Consider the following 22,601-nt stretch of genomic DNA (forward strand, 5'->3'; position numbering starts at 1 on the left):
TTTTGACCACCCTCCATAGAGTCCCATCCTTGCACCTAGCGACTCTTCTTCTTCTTGGATTTGAAAAAGAGCGGTTTGGTGGACAACGGTTTGAAAACAACAAGGAACTCAAGACTGCCACTGTCAACTGGTTCAATTCCCAGCTGGCTATGCAGAGGAGTTAAAGAAACTGGTGCAGCGTTATGAAAAGTGCTTAGAACTGAATGGCGACTATGTGGAAAAGTGAAGTAGATTTGTAGTAAACTAAAACGGTAATTAAAGACCTTTTCTCACGAGTTAATACTTTTTAATGACCAACGACCCTTACTATATGAATATGCCTCGCAAATAGATAATAAATAAATAAGTAAATAAAATAGATATATTCAGTTAAACATTATGTTTATAGCTCCAAACAACTAGTGTCTCAAAAGAAACATTGCTCAGAATTTATTTAAATTTAATTATTACTAATTAGGAGGTACGTTCGCAAAGTAAGGTTACAACAAGTCTGCAGCTAAGAGGGAAATCACTCATTTCAAAGTTGGCACTCCTGTATGAGAGAGATGTCCAAGCCTAGGTGGAGGTCAGCAGCATGACTGGTTATGTTAGAATCATGTCATAACATGAATGCGGTAATTCCTGATCCCTTCAAGTGTGGAGTGCAAGCCCTTATCGGATTTTTCATTAAAAAAAAATTTCTATTTGCTGATTATAATTTTAAAATGAATATAAAATTGTCTAAAAATGTCTAGTGCTTATTGTAAGAATGATCAGTAATTGTTATGGTTAATACTAGTTATCAATCTGTTGATACATAGCATGATCTATGCTATAATAGAAAAACCTTTATATTCAGAAATAACCAACTAAAAACACATATTTTGTGTTTCACAAACCAGGACAGAATTATTAATGTGCAATGAAATGAAAAATCTCCAAAAATATATGATCTGGATCAACTGGCATTTGAAATAAGACATGAAGTTGTTTATTTATCATCATATCATGCGGAGACAGAAATGATATGGGCACAAATAAAAGAAGATATGGGAAAACTGTAACAACACATTTAAAACTGTTGATGTGGAAAAATTATTACATGAGGCTGTAGTCAAAATATTACTGTTGAAGGCTGGGAGAAATGTGCCAGTCTTATAGAAAACCTTATAAATGATTTTGAAAATTAGTGCATACAAAATAAGAACAATTGTGAAGAAATAGACAATTTGGAAGAATTTGACAATGTTTAATTTAGTATTTCAATTCTATACACATAGATTTGAGTCCGACAATCAAACTGTTTCAATGGATTAATGTTTTCTATAATTATTTAACAAATATTAGTTAGTAAATTTATTGAGAGATTTAATTAAATTTCAAATGCATGTCAAAAATAAAAAGATTTTAATTCTAGCCCGTTAAAAAATGAATATTATAGGAGAGGTTATCTCTAAAGTAAAGACAGTTTCATTGTAAAAAAATTTATTCTGAAAACTTTATAAATATTTTTTATTTCTCTTAAACTACATACCTTATATTACTTCTCTGTATAATCACCACATGAATTAAGACATCTATTGTAGCGATATAACAACTTCAATATACCCTCATCGTATTTTTCTGCCACCAGTCCATTTAGCCACTGATTAACAGCACTTTTAGTTCATCGTCACCCGTGAATTGCTTACCACTTAAAAATTCTTTCAATTTCCCAAACAAATGGTAATCAGGAGCTAAGTTCAAACTACAGTGGACGATCATAAATTTCCCATCCAAATGTTCTCAGTAAATCACGTGTCAGATTTGCAACATGTGAATGTATATTACATGTAACAGGACGACGCCGTCTGTCAGCCGCTCATGTCGCCAATTTTGAATGGTGCGCTGTAATTTACGTAGTAGGCTTCTGCATTTATAGCTGTTCCACGTGGCATGAAATCAATCAGCATTATGCCAAACTAATCCAAAAAGACTGTGGCCATCAGTTTGCATGCAAATGGCTGTGGGTTGACCTTTGTTGATCCGGTTGGTGATTGAGGATGATGTCATTCATTTGACTGCATTTTCTCTCTGGCGTGTAATAGAAAATCCATGTCTTACCAGTAACAATTTTTCTGTGGTGCATCAAAAATTCCAAAGCTGATACCATTAGGATTTTTTTGTGAAATTCCGTTAAGACGTGTGGAACCCAACATCCACAAACCTTTCTGAAGCCTAAATGGTCATGAACAATGCAACCAATAACAGCTGTTGAAACATCCAGAAAAAGAGGGGCCAGATCAGAAATCACTGAGTGATGATCTTTTTTGATTTTATCACCGACATGTTTCAACAACTCCTCGGTAATTATCCCTGAATGTTCTTCATCATGCATCTTAATTCTGTTATTTCTAAAACTTTCACGTCATTTTCAGACATTTCTTTATTCATTACATTATCACCATACACAGCAACTAACTGCCTATGAATTTCAGCTGGCTTAACGTTTTGAAGGTTTAAAAACGTATGACTCCATGTATTTCACAGTCAGTGGCAACATCAATTTTATAATGTAATAACTCATACGTAATTAAAGATACTATAATGCAAAAATTTACAGACAACAGTGCACTGTATACATTACTAGTGTGGCCATGAATGACACAGGTTTACCAACCTTAAGGAGAGAAATTTATTAGTGGTCTTTACCTAAGAGATTTCCTCATAAATTACTTGTTTCTAGTCGATAGTTATACATAAATATAAATATGTCCATGATGAGACAATATATCATTTTCAATGTAAGCAGTTAGACATGTAAATATTTAGTAATGTACTGATAGTAATGCTTTAAATGGCATATGAATCATGTCATTGTGAATCAACACCACATCTACCAAACATTACTGAGATCAGACTCACATTTTCCTGTCACCTAGTTTAACAGTATTATCTTCTTAAATGAAGCCTGGTTTCAATTAATGGATAACAATTACAGGGTTTAGCAATATATTGAGACAGTATGTCAAATAAACAAATTGTTCTTTTTCAAGGTAAAGACTTATTAAATTTAATCCACTTTCAGCAAACACTTTTTGAGCATACAGATTTTTTTATCAAGTATGTATAAACTAGAAACATCAAGTTTTAACTGTTATACAGATATTGGAAATAAATAATGAATTTAAGACAGGTACAGAATTGAGATTAAGATTAGAAAAATACAAATTAGATAGAGAGAATATACAAACCTGAAATACATCCTTTTGTTTTGGGTTAGGTACAAGTTCAGCAAGAAGACAAAAAACACGGAAGAGACTATACACACACTGATCTGGAAGAATTGGATTATTTCTTAAAATAAAATTTTTTTTACATATTAACCAACAAACTTCATCTATACGAGATTCGAATTGTCTAAGACCTGGCAGTGTAAATGTATCTGGTAATGATGCAAACACCTGTAATTGAAAAATAAGGCATAATCACATTAGACAATGAATGCCTTATTCTTTAATAATAGAAGATTGAAATAACAGTTTTTGGATTTATCAATATTTAATCATAGTCTCTAATCTGCTTTTTATATCTTTTTAGTATGATGATTTTGTCAAGGAATAAGTAGCATGAGGTTATTTCCTTGTATTTTTTAAAAGTAATCCTTTGTTCACATTAATTAGGCTAAACAAATCTGTATCTGTACAATACTTTCTTAAAAGGAAAAAATCCAAGGAAACTCATTGAAAGTAATAAATAGTTTAGTCAAAAATTGTGTGGAAATTCACAGAACAGAAATCTAAAGTAAGAATGAAACTGGTACGTTTTGTAGTTAAAGGAATTATATAAAATAAGAAATAGGAAATTAGGTTAAAGATTATTATAATTAAGATAAAAGGCAGTTATTGAAGTTATATTTTTATGTAAATTTAAATAACTCAAGCAAAGAAGGTGGAACTACATACAAGTGAAATTATTAATTTTTTTTCATTTACTAAATAAATAAAAGGAGGAGATACTATAAATACAAACACACAGGAATAGGTAGAAATGGGGAAAAACTAATGAAAAGATATAAAAAAAATCTGATATGGACACCACATGACTTTCCTTGTACACCTATTAAATTATAAGGATAAGTCAATTATTAACCGCAATTTAGTTATATTTTTGTTTATGTTGATAGTACTGTCGTGTTGCGTAGATGACACGCGTGGTTTAATTGTTGTTATGTCTGTGCAGGTTTGATGCTGCTAGGTTAATTTCATTGTCGCAGCCCTGCCGTTAACCATGGCTGCTCTGCTTTCTGTTTGCACAAAAGAAAAGCAATGTTCAGTGATTCGTTATTTTGTGGTCAGAAGATGTATCAGGGGCCGAAATTCATCGAAGACTTTCGGTACAGTACGGGAACAGTGTGTTGCTGCAATGGAGTGTCTATGAATGGATTGCAAAATTCAAAAATGGTCGCACAAGTGTTACGCACGACGAAGGAGCTGGACGACCGTTTACCGCCACAAATGAGGAAAACATTGAGGGTGCACGTGACATGTTTTCTTAGACGAGTAACTATTGATAAAGTGGCACATCATCTGCAAATTAGTCACGGTTCTGCCTACGAAATTATCCACAACAGAATTGTGTTTTGCAAGATGGGTCCCAAAAGAAGTCACACAGTTGCATAAACAAACGCGCTTGGATATCTGCCAAAAACATTTGGATCGCTATGGTAACAAATGGGACATCTTGTTAGACAGAATCATCATCGATGATGAAACATGGATCCATCATTACGAGCCGGAGAGTAAACATCAGAGTATGGAATGGAAACATCCAAATTCGCCCTGTAAAAAAAGGTTCAAGACCCAACCGTCCGCAGGAAAACTGACGCTTACGGTTTTTTTGGGACTAACAAGGCCCACAACTGAAACATTATGAGGAAAGGGGCACGACAATAAACAGTATGCGTTACAGTGAGATGCTTACTGCCAAGCTGAAGCCTGCAATTCGAAGCAAACGCTGAGGACTGCTGTCGAAAGGTGTTGTGTTGTTGCACTACAATGCCCGTCCACATACTGTTGCCCACACTGCTAAAATGCTCCAGAAACTCAACTTTGAAGTACTGGCTCGTCCTCCGTATAGTCCTGATCTTGCCCCTTCTGACTACCACTCAAAGAGGCACTAAGGGGCCGTCGATTTACCTCAGACGAAACAGTGAAAGAAGCAGTGCATTCCTGGCTCACAGCTCAACCGAAAACCTTCTTTTATGAGAGCATCAGGAAGCTTGTGCAACGATGGACCAAGTGTGTTGAAATGCAAGAGAACTATGTTGAAAAATGATGTACATGTAAGTTTCCTATTTGTATTGCAATAAAATGTATAACTACATTGCGGATAATAATTGACTTACCCTCATACATATACACATTTTTTTAAAATGAAAAGTACATAAAATTTTATTTCAATAATAACTTCTGATATTTTTTTTATTGTTATTATTAAATTATTATTTATCGTAAAAAAATTTTTACAATCAGAGGTTAATAATTATTAATAAATCAATATTTTTAAATTAAAAAAAAAAAAAAAAAAAAAAAAAAGTGATGAAGTCGGATTTGAACTGATGTGCCTACCCCATTCTTACAGCAGTTAAGAAGAGGTCCAAAATTCAATTTTTTTTTAATTTTGGCCTTTTTTGGTTCAGTCGATTGCAATCAAAAGGGGAGGTGCACAAATAGATCGTTTTTGAGTTTTGTGAAATACATATGTATGTACAGACATCTTCCTGAAACTAGTCAAAATGGATTCAGGGATGGTCAAAATGAATATTTCCATTGAAATCTGCAAACCAAAATTTTTCACGATCACAATACATTCATTCTTTACTTTGTACAAGGAAGTAAAAACAGGATTAATTCATAGCCTTCTTCTAATGATTTTGATAATTTTCTCAATTTATTAAGTATTAAGAAAGGATTAATTAAGTTGTTATGATCTAAATAATTGAAAAATCTAAAATTAATCCATGAACACCTTAGTCATTTCTTATCTAAAAAAACATGATGTGAGGCAAACTGGTAAGAAATAAAAATTGATTACATATACATGTTATAATGTTTATCCCATAAACTGCTATGAATATGTGCATGCAACAAAATATATTATTTTATACCACAGATAAGCAATATATAACTTCAGTGCCATGTTAACATTAAAGAACAACATCAGTCCCTTTTATGAAAAAATCAAATTGTTCAGAATAAAATGGGGAATTTTATTTATCTATAAACAGCACCATTAATTGTCCTAAACAATAAATGAAGAGTTCATTGTTGTAAAATTGTGTGGATTTCCAGCTATAGAGATACTTGTTTCTAAGATACACCATGTAAAATGTAAAAACAGCAACCCCTCATACAATATTTAAGAAGAGAAAAAATCAAATATTTTAAATCAAAATTATTCACAGACTACAAAGGTACTATAAATTTTACAATAAAAACTGCACCTTCAGATATTAACTTAAAGGAAAAAAAAGATATATATATATATATATATATATAATTTCTATGCCTAAAATATAGTTTCTATGCCTATTTTTCATTGTGTATATATATATATTGGAAAAGCTATTTTACAAAATTAATAACCTTGGAATAACAACAGAAGTTCAATAAGATCAAGGTACCTGGTAATGACAAAAACATACAACCAGTACAGGTAATAAAAGTTCACTACAAATGAACTTAGGGAGAATAAACTCGCTAAAATAATGTGTAATTTTGACCATAAATCTGTCATAATCCAAGAAAATTTACGCTGTAATAATGCAAATTTGTATAACTTGCCTTCATCTCTTCTTCCATGTAGATGTCATTCCTTCTGTTAACCCTTCCTTCAAATTCTGTCATATTCATTCATAGCTTAAGTATACTCTTTCTGTTAATCTATTATAGGCAAGATAATTAGGTACTCAGGTGAAACTAGCATTTTGGTGTGAGCCCTGGATCAAAAACAATCTTCAAATCAGCCCACATAAGAACTTGCCAGCCACTACACCAAGCTCCACAGAGAAAGTACATGCTCCACCACCTTTTATTGCTCCTCATCCTTTTAGATCATTGATCCCCAAAGTGGTCCAGGTGGACCCCCATGGGTCCACGAAAGACTCGACGGGGGTCTACGTTGGCATGACAAAAAAATGGGGGTTCACAATTCGTAAGCGGGGGTCCACGAAAATTCATCGGGTTTCGATAGTGAAGAACTAAAATGTTGGCTTGACTTTGCGTATCAATCTAGGCAGATAATATTTTGAGAAGCTCAGCGACTGTTACTTGTAAAAACTTGCATATTCCATATTCACTTTTTTTTCGGAAGCTGTTAGTTCGTGGAACTCAGCCGTAATGCAAATTTTCATAGTTGGATCTAATCTTCACATTTTCCGTCGACTGGAAATATGGTAGAAATGTAGCTGCAGGGGGTACACCGGAACCAGCAAAATTTTGACAGTGGTCCATGAGAAAAATAAGTTTGGGAACCTCTGTTTTAGATGGATGTGTGAAGTGACTCCAATGACATCTATAAGGAAGAAGAGATCAAGGCAAGTTATATAAACCTACGTCATCTAAGAGCAGGAGATTTTGCATTGTATGAACTTAAAATAAGAAAAGATTTAAAAAAAAAACGATTAAATAAATTAGAAAAAAAGATTATCAAACTTGAAGCAGTAACCATCTTTTTCATTGACGGTTGCATGTGCAGCTGCTAAAATGGAATTAATTTCACCGGCCTCTGTTCCACAGAGATTTTTCAATCTGCAGGGAAGCGAATCTAAACAACATTAAATATGAAATGAAATCTCCCTCTTCCACATACTTATAAACAGATTGTTGTTAGCGTAGCTGCAATTGGAAAATGAAATGACAAATATCATGTTATTAATGGCTAAAATCATGTTTATTTACATCACTGTATGTTTTTCTTGCAGCTGTAATATGTTATTTATCTATACATTCCTTTTAATTTTAATAAGCGAATTAGAAATATATTTTGTAGAATACTGTAGTAATAAAATGCTTTGCAAATTTTAGGACAAAAGTGATTTATTTACTTAGTTTTAAATTTGTACTTAAGTACACAATAAGTTTACAATGCTATTATGATACCAATATAAAACTTTCTGATTTATTTTTGAAATTTTTAATAAGTGATATAGATTTAAATTAAAAATGGAAAATGATAATAGGAACCAACTCAGACAATGGTTTTTTAGGAAATTCCTGTCAGTTATTTAGGTAATTAATCGCAATTACATTTTTGTAATCAAAAAAAGCCTTTTCCAGCATAAATTGCTGTTTCAAATGTACAGAAATTATTAAATATGTGAATGAATCAAAACATGTAATGTATTTCTTTAAAAACTCATAAATAATGCACAATTAAAGACATAACCAACCTCTTTTTGTAAGTAATACTTATAATGTTGGAAATTAAGGCTAGATGTACTACGATAATGTTCTAATCCTTTTTCAACACCATACAGATCTAGAAGTGTACCAATATTTGCAGTAAGAACCTGGAAAAGCAAAATTATACAGTAATTTTCTAATAATTTCATAAGGCAAATTTAGTTACAAGCTTGCTTTTATAACTAACAAGGTTCAAGAGAAACAAAAAAGTTATAGCTTGTTGGTCAGGTGTGCAGAAACAAATACAATAACTGTGAGTGTTAGATTTTGCAAAGCATGGTTATCAACTTAATTACAAGATGGAGAGACAGACCAAGCTCTATCATTATAACAACTCATTTGATAACAAACATGAATACAAAACTATCATAAAAATTTACATTTAAGAATTAATAATATCTCACGTTCAAATACAATTCTGTATTATTTCTGAAAATGCTTACATATGAAGCAGTCTACTTAGTATTTACTGATACCCTTTTCCATCAAGTAATAATTAAATGAAATAGAAATAAATTTTAATCAAACTTTTTTTCCATCTTTTATGAACACACATAGGATCACTTTAGTCTGTCCATTATCCAAGTCTCTTTGAAGGAACTGTTCAGGCTTTGCAATCTTACCAGTACTTTTGCATATGTTCTGATCTCCATGCCCTTTCTGAAAATTATTGTATTGTGAGCTTCTTTCTTGTGAATGTGAAGCAAGTGTTTTTGTCCTTGATTTTTTCATTTAATTTTATCTTGTCTGTGGTATCTTCTGGTGTAATGCCAATTTCCTTCAGATCCTCTCTTATTTCTCTGGCCCATCTGTATCCCGTCTTGGTGTTTTTTTAGTCAAGATTGTACTATACCAGCTGTTACAGAAGTCTTGAATCTTGCGTCCTCAAGATGTTTCCAAAGAATTCTAGTCTCCTCTTATGCACGGTATCAGTGATGGGTTCAATTCTTTGTATATGACTTTGTTGGGCACGATCCACTTCTGCCCATCTATCTATCTGACACTTTTTATTGATGCAGGTTCTTCCAATTCTTTCAATTTTCTGGAGTCTGTTGGTTTTTTATTGTTCATTCAAGTGAAAGAGTGTTGCATATAAGGCAACACTCTTACAACAAGGTTTTATAACCTTGTTGTAGTGTCTTATTTTTGCATTTATGGATAGAAATTTTTTACTGTAAGTGTACCACATTAATTTTTGGGTTTTAGCTAGTTTGTTTGGATTAAGGATTTTCATTTAAGCAGTTTGTTCTTATATCTGTGACGTATTTAAATTTTGACTTTATTACTGTTTATCTTTATGTATTTTAATTGCGTTGGTTTTTGGGGCATAATTTCTATCTTTTCGAATGATATCTTGAGGCTAATTTATTTGCAATGTTTTGAAGTTCGAATAACTGTTTTATCTTTGTCAATGTTGTTTGCTAGCAGTGCCAAGTTGTCAGCAAAACCAAGGCAGTTTTTTTTGATTTTTTGGCCTAGTTTTATTTTTGGGGGCATTTTTTGGGCCATTCCTTCATTACCATTTCCAAAGTGCAGTTGAATATTAGTGGTGAGAGTCCATTGCCTTGGCCCAATCCTGTTTTGATCTCAAATATTTCTGAGAGTTCGCCTTTGAATCTCACTTTTGACTTAGTATTTGTGAGGGTCCGCTTTATCACATTTATTAATTTGGTATGTAATGCGAGGTGTCTTAGAAATTTTAGTAGGGATTCTCTGTGGATGCAATCATATGCTTTCTTGAAGTTTACAAGCATTATCACAATGCCTATACTTCTTTTTCTGTTGTAATTCATTATTAGCTTGAGACTCATGATCTGGTCTAGACAGTTCCTCCAGGGTCTGAAACCTCTCTTGTATGCTCCTAGTTCTTTCTCGAGTTGTAAACCGATTTTGTTGAAGATGATTCTTGAAAGAATTGTGTATGTTGTGTCTAGGAATGGGATTTCCCTGTAGTTGTTAGGGTCTGTTTTGTCCGCTTTTTTGTGTAGTGGGTGAATGATGGCTGTTGTCCATTGTTCTGGTAGTTCTGCTTTGATCAAGATGTAGACAAGTTGTTGCCGAAGGGTGATTTTTTCTGGTCATCCAGCATGTTTCTAGATCTCTACATAGGTCTGATCTTATACTGTCGCTTTGTAATTCTTCACCTCACTCAGTTTTGGTAGACTTTTTTTATTGTTGGAGGGTTGATATTTTCTGGTGATGTTATTGGGATGCTGGTGCCAGTTAGAAATTCTTTTGGTTCTTCACATTTTAGGAGTTTGTTGAAATATTTAGCTAGGATTTCCACATTGTCTTTATTGTTATGGGTAAAATTATGGTTTTCATCCTTCATTAACAGGGTTGGGGGTTTGTATTTTTGGGGTTGTTTTTTAAGGTTTTGTGGTAGTTTCTTGACTGTGTTTTGCTGAATTCTTCTTCTACTAATTTCAGTGTGTCTTTACGGTGTGGTCTTTTTATTTTCTTTAGGGTTCAGGTGGTTCCTTTTATTTATTTTACTAGATTTTGGAAGGATGTTCTGATTTTTGGGATTGGTGTAATAGCCATGCTTGATGTCTCTTCTCCGTTGTTCCACCATTGATGCTTTATATGGGGTTTCTCTGAACTCTGGTGTTGCTTGGTTCAGCCAGTGAAGTATTCCTTAAAAGACCTTACATGGTTGACTGTCAATGGGTCACCCGTGGTGAGAATAGGATCAGAGTTAAAACTCTATATGTCATCTAGTGAGGTGATATTGGATTCTTGATGATAGATGAAAATGTGAAGTTTGTTTAGATTCAGGTCACTGGACAAATTTCTCCTATCTGTTCTGGATATATCCAGGTGTATCTCACGGAGGCTAGATCTGACTTTTGTTAAAGTTTTTATTTTGGAGAAAAGTTAAAAAGTCCAATCCTAAACATTACAACACAAATGGATTATTTTTATATAACATCCTGTAAAAATGACTCAGTAATCCTGTGTTATTTTATGTGGACACACAACCAATTCAGGCAAATTTAAGTTCAATATAATAAAATTAAAAATGGTATTGAGGAAGACTATTTTTAATTTTTCATAATCTGTCACAAACAAAATTTTATAAACACACATTTAATCTAAAAAAAAAGTAATAAATATGAAGTTGTTAGTTTCACTATATACATAATATGCCACTGTAGTAGATAAATCAATTCTAATAAATAATGCTAAATAAATAAACATAATAGATTGTAAATGTAAAAAGGAGATAAATATGAAGCGTTTTGTAAACAAAGGTTAAAATGTAAGTAACTTTAACTTTGATTAAATTGTTGCACGAGTTTATCAAGAGAAAATAAAAGTACAGCTTCAGTAGTTCTTCCATTACGTTGTTGAATGATACTTATTACAAAAAGCCTTGAACTCAAATCTGATTTGAGAATCAACAATTTACCTTACAAACAATAAATTGATAGTTTGATTTAGAGAATGAAAAAAAAAATGATAATTAATACTTAAGTAAATATTATTTAATTAAAAACACATATCTTGTATGTCTGGAGTAATTTCAGGAACTACTGAACCAATCTGAAAAAATTCCTTTACTGTCTAAAAACATACTTCTTTTCAAGTAACACTCACACAATCACCAAACTTTGGAGTTTGAGAATATCACCAAATTTTGAAAGTTTGCTCTTTCATAATTAATAAGAAGAGAAATTGAAATATTCTTCTTTGTCAACCAATACCATTTAATTGAACCATTCTTTGTCAAAACATATTCTACCATCTGGGAGAAGTAAATAACTTAATAATGTCTAACTGTTCAGCCCTCCTTCCAAGGCCTTCTAGACCCTCTTTAATTAAATAAAGAGCTGTATGATACAAGTATTTAAAAAAAAATTTAAGAAAAAAATGTTCTGATCCAGAAAGGTTCAGACTCTCCTGCACCTCTTGAAGCTATACTAAATCCACTGCTGCTTCCTCTAATTAAGAAAATTTAATGATATTCAAAAGATTCAAATTTCCTTGCCCTGGTCTCACTAGCCCCCAAATTAACAAAAAATTTTATGATTCTAGATTAAAACTATTATTTTAAAAATCATTCCACTTTCAGGAACAAACAAGAAATTTAATGATTGTAAAAAAGGTTCAAAACCCCTTGCTCAAGACTGTTTAATCCCCATTAAAATAGAAAAATTAAATTCTGCGACTTAAGACTGTTTTTAATTTTCCACAACATTCTACTTTAAAGGAAAAGTTAAAAATACAAAGATTTTAAAAAGTTGCAAGACCCCTAGTCCACAAGTATTTCATCCCTCAAGCACTCTTCAATTAACAAAAATTAGAAAATTGGAATGCACAACAGTTGTTTTTTACTAACTTCAGGGAAAAATTAAAACGTTAATGGTAGAAGAGGTTCAGGTCACAGGTTTCCCCAACTTTCTAGCTACTTTAATCAATAAAACTGAAAGTACTGCAAAATTCAAACAGTAATTTAAAAAAAAGTGTTTTCCCCCTATGAAGCACAAACTTAACATACAAATAGTTTGGGTTGCCATTTGCCCGAAGCATGACATCTTACAAACACTCAATTAATAAAAAATAGAAAATTTGCAATATTCTAACCTTTCTTTAAACACAAAACACATTCTATCTTCACTTTCTTTTTACATTTACAAATTTAATGCATTAAAGAGCACAGGAACAATTACACTGATAAACGAAAAAAAAATTTGTTTAATGTTTCTTTAAGTGTGATACCATTTCTTCAATTGCTTTTTTGCATACATTACAGATCTGTAAATACAATTTTTCTATCACCCTTAATTTTAAATAAATTACACTTCAAAAAAATTAAAGGAAAATACAGTTAAAATCTGTAAAATTCAATTCTGCATGGCCATACCTGTGTTAGATTTCGCTGATGCTTTTCTTTTATACATAGTCTACAGCACATCCTAAATTAATGAGGTTGTCTGGGAAAAAATCCAGATGTGAGTAGAGGAAATGTATTTTCAAAGATATATTACATCCCATAGCTCTATATGAAGTAAGAAGATGATTAACAATATCGTGGTAATTGTCAAATTTTTGATTGCTGAGAAAATTTTTGCAGTCTTTAAATGAAGCCCAAGCTGCACATTCTACATTATTTAACATTGAATTAAATACATAATCTTTGACCAACTCTCTTATCTGACAACCAACAAATATTCCTTCTTTAATTTTTCCTTCACTACATTTGGAAATTTCTGCCTGATGTACAGAAATCCGAAACTATCCTTCTTCATTGCTTTCACAAAATTTTTGATTAGTGCTAGCTTCATCTGGTGATGGGGTAAAAATATTTTTTTGGGTTCAACTAAGGGCTCATGAATAATATTTTTCCCATTTGGAGTTAAGTTGTCTCAATTCTTCCACTCTTTGGTAACATAATGTTTATCTCTAGCTCGGCTGTCCCATTCACAAAGAAAACACATGTATTTAGTATAACCTAACTGAATGCCTAACAAAATAGCTATAACTTTCAAATCACCACATATGTTCCAGCTATGCTTTTTATAATCTATATTTTGAAGAACGTCTTTCATCACATCGTATGTCACTTTCAAATTAATACCATAAATGATTGGTATTGAAGGATATTTGCTACTGTTGTGTAGTAGAACCACTTTTAAACTATACTTAGACGAATCTATGAAAAGGCGTCAGTCCTCAGGTTTATAAACTTGTCCTATGTGCAACATCAGCTCATCAACATTAGTGCAATAAACCAAATTATTTTCATCAATAAAGTTTTGTGGAAGTTCTTTTTGTTGGCTTCGAAAGCCTGACATTTTTGTATTTTTTTTAAAGTAAATTCCAACCTTGCAGTTTTGATCCTAACAGTTCAGCTTGATTTTTTGATAAATTTAAATCCCTAACCAAGCCATTTAATTCACCTTGTGATATAAGATGTAGCTTACTGGAAGATAATCCAAAATCAAAATCATTGTTGTCTTCTTCAGTTTTGAAAGCAGTGATTCTTCATCACTGCTTTCGAAACACATTCACAGGTGGCTCAGGATCTGCAATAATTTCACTGTGAGGTACAGGTCTGATTGCAGATTGAATAAAGGAAATTTTACAGTATGTTTAGATTTTTCAGAAATTCCAGACACACTTATTAAACAAAAGTAACAATAGGTTACATGATCCCTTGGTTCACACCAAACCATAGGTACACCAAATGGCAAAGCCTTCCGTGTACCTTTCAGCCATCCTCTTAAATACAGAAAAATTAGTGTATACTATATGAGGAGCCCACGTCTTGTCCTGATCACCAATTTTACACTGAAAGTACACTGTATCTAAAGTTAGATATGTTTTTTTTAATTAAAGGTGTAATGTTTTTCTATTTGATTTTATGGTAAACTCACCACATTCATAACAAAAGGCATTCATATCATTTACACAATTTCGAGGCATTAGGACACTGCACTGTTAACAAACATAAGACAGCAAGAAGACTGAACAAAATTAATTCATTCCTAAATCCAGTGCTTAATATAAACAACACAGCTTTGTTTTCAGCTACATGTTTTGATTTACACAGCCATGATTAATCTTGTCCATGAAGGCTCACTCTTCAGTATTAGATATGATGTCATAATATGCGACTATGTTATGATTTAATTCTCTGTCTAGCATTGTTTATTTATAGCTTACAAATTATGTTAACAAAGTTAAATAATAAAAAAATGAGCTAACAAAATACAATATAGGAGCTTAAAATGCTAACTATATGTTGAAAAAAGATCCTTTAATTAAAATTTAAAACTTTTTCAAAAATGGTGGGCAATAGAAAGATTCTAAGTTCATATTCATTTTCAGCATCAAAAAACATGATTAAAATCATGTATCGCTTGTTAGGAAACAAAAATTATGTTTATCAGTGTTACTGGGAGGGCCTTTTTCCCAGTTACTTAATGAAAATTGCCATGCAACATTAAACCCACTTTATTTCAAAATGCTTTCTACTTTCAAGGGAAATACATTGTGATACAAAGCTTCATTAGATTTTGCTTCTCAGGCTCTCTTAGTGCCCTTATTTAACAAAGGATTATATAATGCTATTATTTTTAAATTGTGTTCTATCATTTTGCAAATTGTGTTATATCTCAAGGGCATTTAATATACTTACAACTCCACTGTGTTAAAGAGATTAACAACCTTTGGTACTATATCCATTTAATTTAAAAAAAAAATCGAAATGTAGGAATATTCAATCTGTTCCTATCAAAGTGTTATATGCTTTTAGTGTTAACTCTACTTAAAGTGAGAGCTCTGTTGCCTACCCGGATCCTAAGTTCTTTAGCCCCTTCATTTAAAAAAGTCAGTAATTTTTTGATTTTTTGGCATTCAACATTTATTCTCAAAATTCATTGGTGATAACATTCTTAAGAGATTAGTTTTAAAGGATACATAATAAAAAATCAATGATGTAAAGAGATTCAAGATTCCTTGTCATCCCAAGCCTCCTTTCAATAAGCTAATGAAAATATTGGAATTTCTAATCATTACTTTTTAAATTTTACATTTTTAGAAGCAAGTAAAATAGCTGTAGTGTCAAAGAAGCTCAGATTTCTTGGTCCCTTTCAGTTAGGAAAATCTGATGGGCTTTGTAATTAGCATAAAATTAGTGATAAAACTACATATCTGAGATTCAATTCTTGGGTATAAATTTCTCAAAATATAATTTTTTCATCAAATTTTCATGTTAAATAAAAAAAAACACACACACATATATATATATATATATATATATATATATATATATATATATATACAAATTTTATAAAAATATAAAATATACATTTACATAAGTTAACTGGAATCTCATTTTGTTAATTTTTAGCATTCAACACATAACAACAGTAATTGTGATTCAATTAAATTTGCTCTTAGGCATGACTAAAAATATTCTTTTTAACAAAATATTTATGAGAAGGTATAACACATTGAAAATTTTGTTCAATTTTATTTAATTATTCAGGATGCATAAAAACAACTGCAACAGCAAAAAGACAGAACAATTAAAAATATTATTTAGGATTCTGGCACTCCCATTTCAGAAAGCAGTTTTTCATGATTTATTTGCTCAAGATTCATTTTACAAAAATTCAAGAGAAAAAAACAACATAAAATCTTTAATAGTATTGTAAAAAAATCATTTGTTATGATCAAATGACCTCTCTTTTCAATAATAAAAATTTTACTATAATTTATTTCAGCTTATAATTTTTTTTTTCTTAGAGGATATTAATTAAATTTATGAGTAGAGGGATGGTGGTACTTTACCACTACTCATGTACTCCCAGTAACATATTTTAATATGGTTCTGTTGAACAAGTAAACCATCTTAGGCGAGTGATTATTCATTCTAAAATAAGTATTGAAAAACATTTCTTGTATATTAAATTAAATCAAATCATATTAATTACTGTATTGTTTTAAATAATAATAATATTATATTAAAATAATTCTGTCTAGTATGATGAATAGTAACACTTCTACCTCTACCTTTGCCTATTTGATTCATTATTGATAATTAAAAAAAACAATAAAATGTATCAAACAAACGAGATTGAGCAGTTTATTTTAGAACTTACATCCAAGAAAAAGTTATTCTATTTCACATAACTAAAATTTTAAAAGGAAAATCTCATGTCATAGTACTTTACAAATGAAAATAATTATAAAAATCCATACAGATGGCAAATTACTGACATCACAAACACATTACGTATGCCTATTAAAAATTACCGATTATGTGTAGAACAAGCTAGAAATTGGAGTGTGATGAAAGGAAGTAAGTTGTCGACCTTGTGAACTTAGGTGTATCAACTGACCCTATTTTCTATACCTACATTACTACACCCAAAGTAGTGGTTATTGGTTAAGTAAATAAGAATTTGAACTGAGAGATCATGCCAAGTTAAAAAGTGAAAAATGGGTGAATGACATTTTTTGAGAAACAAAATATTTCCATACGTGCATGCTACAAGTACAAGTTTTTGAGAGGATACAAAAAGTTCTAAGAATTTCAGAAAAATGTGGAATGCAATAAACCAATAATACTCAAAACTGATCAAAAAATTAAACTTTGGCACAAACTATCTAGTATAATTATCTGACAAAAAAACAATAAAAAATTTATACAAACTGAAAAAAATAAAAAATACAAATTTCTCTTTGAGAAAGGACAACTGCAAATCCTTTGCATGTACATTTTTAATAAGCAAATTAACAGCCTTACACATTTTAATTTGTGATTATGCCAATTTTCCACATAATCTAGAAACAAAATCACCCAGACAATGCAAGTCATTTTGATGAAAGTTAAATAAAGCTGAAAAAGTAAAAATTCAAAGGGTAAGATCATAACAGAAAGGTAGTTATGAACCAAAAAATTATAATGAGTGAAAACGATCCATTAAAATATTCAAAGAGATACTACCAGTGAAAAAAATTGGATGAATTCTGGATCATGAATCCTATGATCAGCATGGTATTATCTGTGAGGTAGTTTTTTGGCAGAAAACTACCAGTACTTTATCACTTGCTTCTTCATTTTTTAAACTTCGCAATCTCCAGCTTTTTTAAATTTTTCACAATTTTTCTCTTTAATAAAAATATCTGAATCAATGTACAGTGTCAAACTTACATCAGAGTAGTTCTCTAAGAACCTAATGTTACAATAGTCAATATATAAATTCCAGCGATGAGTCAGTTACAATAATGACATGGCCAGCTACCTTTTACTTTTTTCATTGTTTGAAGAGTAATGACAGTTACATTAAGGAAAATTATTCAATGAACTGTTTGTGTTTCTATATACAAAGGGACAGGGAAATTTGAATAACTAAAATTTGACAATCTTAATGAATAATTATCATAATCAAAAATTTATATTAGTACAAGTTTATAAACAATACATTAACATAAACCAAACACAAGTTTATAAGAAATACATGAATATAGAGCAATCATAATGAAATGTATGCTCAAACAACCTAACTTATGCTGATATTTTTTGGATAAACCATTAAAATTGTTAATTTGAAAAGCATTTGTAGAATCCAGTCACACATAACTGTGTAAGGGGAATTACAATTACTAAATGATTAAAATAGTAACCATTTTAATCATATATCATTTTTAAACACATATCATTTGATAATTTATAAAAAAATAGTTCAGTGTTAACAGGCCGGCTATGAAAATAAATAATAGAACCAATGAAATATCATATTAAAAAGAAAAAACTATCATATAACAAAAATAAAACAAGGCCGATAATTCCTATTATAGAAATTTACACGAAACAAAATTATGTTTTTACTACAAAAGGTCAAAATTCATCCTTGTGTAAAACTACTTGTCAGCGATTTATGTACTTTTATGGCAACCTTGGAGTAACAAGTTTACATTCATATCTCAGAAAAACCACCTGCTATACAAGACGGATTAATTTTAAGAAAAAATACACAACTCAATTAAAAATATACTCACTTTAAGTCTTGATTTTATTACACTTCCACTCTTATCAGTTGATAATGAACTAAATGCGTGCCAGATGCTATTCGTAACGTTTTCTAAAAGGCAAGCCATGCTTCTTGTTTACAACTATGAATCATTCGCATCATCTGATCGTCGGCTGCTGTAGGCTGCGGAGCATATACACCCCCACCAAGCACTGAAGATAACCTCACTTTGCCCCACTCACACAGAATTGAAACAGGTGATAACGTACGGTACTACCAAGGTAAGACATTATGCTGGCAATTTATATTTACCTTTTAGTGAAAACAAGATATTTCAGAATTAACTTTGAAAATTTACTCTAATTCATTAAAAGTAATCACTTCGTTTCTAAATACAATTACGAATAGTTCATTTTTAACGTTTTATCAGTTAAATGATCTAAACATGACGTCTAATATTATAACTACAATACGCCCCACAAATTCATCCGAGAAAAACTGTTTGATAGCAATAAATAACTGATCAATTTTATATTTCCTTTAAACAACTGAAGTGGAAGAAATATTCTTAGTTTGGGACAGTTACAATTTTAGAACAAATGTCCTGTCAATTATTTGGCGCCAGATTTAAATAAATGTAGTATCGTACTAGATTTACAATACTTCTAAAACACTTAACATCTGAAACCCAAACAAAGTAAGATAAAGTTCAGTGTAATGTGAAAATGTTTTTTATACTTTTGTAAAGGTTTGTTGTAATATCAATCTTGTTTTCACAATACGTTTACTCTTGGGATCAAATTGAATTAATAAAAATATAAAAAACTAAATAAATTTAAAAAATATTAAAACCTGAATTAGATTAATTTATTAAAACATACTCTTTGTTTCAGAGTTATTGATCCTATTATTAATAAATATGCTGGGACACACTACACCATTTCACAATTGTATATTCTTGTACATAATATTGAATTGCTTATCTTTTCATGTGGTTCAGTGTGTTTTGTATCCTTATGAATCAGAAGTGAGAGAGACCAAGTCACTGAACGGGTTATGGAATTTTATTATTATAAAAGATAGAGATTTTAATATTAACAAAACTAAGGTAAGGTTTCGTATACAAATTAATTTGTAAGATTTTTATTTATTCTGTTTGCATTAGTAATCCCATCTTGCAATTTTAATTTTATAAAAATTTTATATTAAAAAAAATATATATTTTTTAGGAATATTTTAGGAATTAGTTATATAATTAATATATAACTAATAATAATAATAATATATAATTAATATATATAAATATATAATTAATTAATTATATTTTAGGAATAGTCGCTTTAATATTGGAAGGACAGGTAGAAGGAAAAAATTGTGTAGGCAGGCCACGTTTGGAATATGTAAAACAAATTGTTAGGGATGTAGGATGTAGAGGGTATACTGAAATGAAACGACTAGCACTAGATAGGGAATCTTGGAGAGCTGCATCAAACCAGTCAAATGACTGAAGACAAAAAAAAAAAGGAATATTTTATTTGTAAATCAGCACAAGGTGTGTGTTTACTGTTTTATATATGATTTCATTTAATTAAATATATTATTACAGTTATTTTTTTATTTTAATTTTGATCATACATTGTTTCAAATCAAGCTGTAAGCCCTGCTCTATTCAGCTACTTGGTTGCTTGGTTTTATCTATTCTCAGGCAAATGTTTCTTCTAACAGTACTCTAATTGAACCCCAACAACCTAAGTAAATTGGTTGTATAGTTTGAAATACAATTAAAAGTAATCACATCTTTAAATTCTTAACTAGATTTTACATTTCAGAAACTAAATATATATTTGTGAATATGTGATATTATTGAAGATGGGAATTTAGAACCAAAAAGTGATGATTTGTAATGATAGATACTTAAGTTCAGTTCACTGTATCTGAATGAACATAAAACAATGTGAATCAAGGCAACTTTGAAATTGATAATGCTATTTGGAACATCCAGCTACCGAAGCCAGTTTTTGTTTGCATTTATTTTAGTGTGTTCTACTTAATGATAGTATAAAACTCTCAGAAATAAACAGTATAATTATATGTTGCAAGCATTGGGTTAATCTTGCCACTACTGCTGTTGTCTTAGTCTTAAAGTAAGAAAATGCTCATCTATCAGATTTTGTATAATTTAAAATAGTATTAATTTATAACTACATATTTCTTAAAGTTCTGAGGGTTCTGTTTCTTTAAAACATATTTAAAGTATCTGCTAGATGTGTTTGTTCTTGAGAAACACCTCAACTCACCACCATGAACACGTATAGCAGAGAAAAAGGCAATTAATATAAAATGATGATGATACAAGAAAGGGAATAAAGGAACAGAACAAAAGGCGAAATAAGGTGTTATTGTATTACCCTATGATGATATTGGTTAACATTTTAATGTTCCTTTTTGTAAATTTGCTGTTCCAGAAAAGCAGTGTAATCTCTAAGTGCCAAACAGCCAAATAGTTATTACAATACTGTCAAATGAATTTCTACTGTACTAAAAGCTATGTGTGTTTCCTGGATATTTATTGAATATTTTTGTTATAAATTAATGATCTGTGTCTAGACTTCACAAACATGAATAAAAGATTTTGTTATAACAAATTTCATATATTTTTTACATATAATTCATGTTATGGAATAAGTTTACTTTGAAAAAATTATCAATTATTAAATATTATTAAAAAAAATAATAAATAAATAAATTCACATACTAAAGCACAAATGAGAAATACAGTTATAAGCATGCATTCACCCTACTGAGTAGTGATAATGTAGTATGTTTTTTCACATTCAAAAATAATAAATTAGTTTTTAGCTTTTTATTGCATGAATGTGATGTAGGAAAGGATTAAGTACAAGAAGCACCAGTAAAAGTTGCTTCCTCTGAGAATAATAACTTATTATAGATCCTTTCCCTGTACTGAACAGAATAAAGGTAACACTATGAAGGCAATATCAACTGCAGTTTGATGGGTTTGGAATACTGATTTACAGAGGTATATTCAGCACAATGAAAGAGAAAATGAAGAATCACTTTGTTATGTCACTTTCAGAAATGATTTCTGTGTTGCATCAGGTTGTCTACAACTGTTTAATTATGCAATTTCTTATTATTTATAGTACAAATAAATGCAATTTTAGTTATTGTTAAGATATAAAATAATTATTTTCTTTTGAAATTTCTGTATACATGATAATATAACATAATTTATTAAAATAATTGTAAATAAAAATTAAATATTACTTATATTAGAAGTTTATGAATTCCATAACTTTTATTTTAATGTGATTTTCAATTTTAGTTTACGAGAGAGAATATTACTAAAATACCTGTCCCATCTAGCTTCAATGATATTACAACAAATTCTACAATAAGAGATCATGTTGGTTGGGCAGTTTATTGGAGAGAATTTTATATTCCTAAACAATGGAAGCGGAGTGATATTAGAATATTTATATATTTTGGAGGAGTTCATTATTTTTCTTCAGTGGTAATTACTATTTTATTTCATTAATTAAAATAAGGAATTATTTTTAGATCATTATATCTCAGACATGCATATATTTTAACAAGGAAAATAAGATAGGGTGAAATGATATGTGGTAAATCCCAAAACTTTCTGAGTATTGAAACATGGTCAATTAAT

At 30.5% G+C, this 22,601-nt stretch overlaps 2 protein-coding genes across 2 annotated transcripts in view; one reads left to right on the plus strand and one right to left on the minus strand.

Annotated features, from left to right (window-relative positions):
• The window catches only part of LOC142323869 (differentially expressed in FDCP 6 homolog), a 45,290-nt gene extending 26,237 nt beyond the window's left edge, over positions 1 to 19,053 (minus strand). Inside the window, exons 1-3 of the mRNA XM_075364168.1 lie at positions 18,939 to 19,053; positions 8,411 to 8,530; positions 3,213 to 3,422 (exon numbers count right to left, since the gene is read on the minus strand). Of these exons, the coding sequence (XP_075220283.1) occupies positions 3,213 to 3,422; positions 8,411 to 8,530; positions 18,939 to 19,037 (429 nt within the window). The 5' untranslated portion in view covers positions 19,038 to 19,053. The remainder of the gene's footprint in view (positions 1 to 3,212; positions 3,423 to 8,410; positions 8,531 to 18,938) is intronic.
• Positions 19,054 to 19,058: 5 nt separating this feature from the next.
• LOC142323868 (beta-glucuronidase-like) overlaps positions 19,059 to 22,601 on the plus strand; it is a 47,920-nt gene continuing 44,377 nt past the window's right edge. Inside the window, exons 1-3 of the mRNA XM_075364167.1 lie at positions 19,059 to 19,191; positions 19,804 to 20,018; positions 22,257 to 22,445. Of these exons, the coding sequence (XP_075220282.1) occupies positions 19,830 to 20,018; positions 22,257 to 22,445 (378 nt within the window). The 5' untranslated portion in view covers positions 19,059 to 19,191; positions 19,804 to 19,829. The remainder of the gene's footprint in view (positions 19,192 to 19,803; positions 20,019 to 22,256; positions 22,446 to 22,601) is intronic.

The sequence above is a fragment of the Lycorma delicatula genome, chromosome 4 (assembly GCF_047948215.1).
Source record: "Lycorma delicatula isolate Av1 chromosome 4, ASM4794821v1, whole genome shotgun sequence".
Lineage (NCBI taxonomy): Eukaryota > Metazoa > Arthropoda > Insecta > Hemiptera > Fulgoridae > Lycorma > Lycorma delicatula.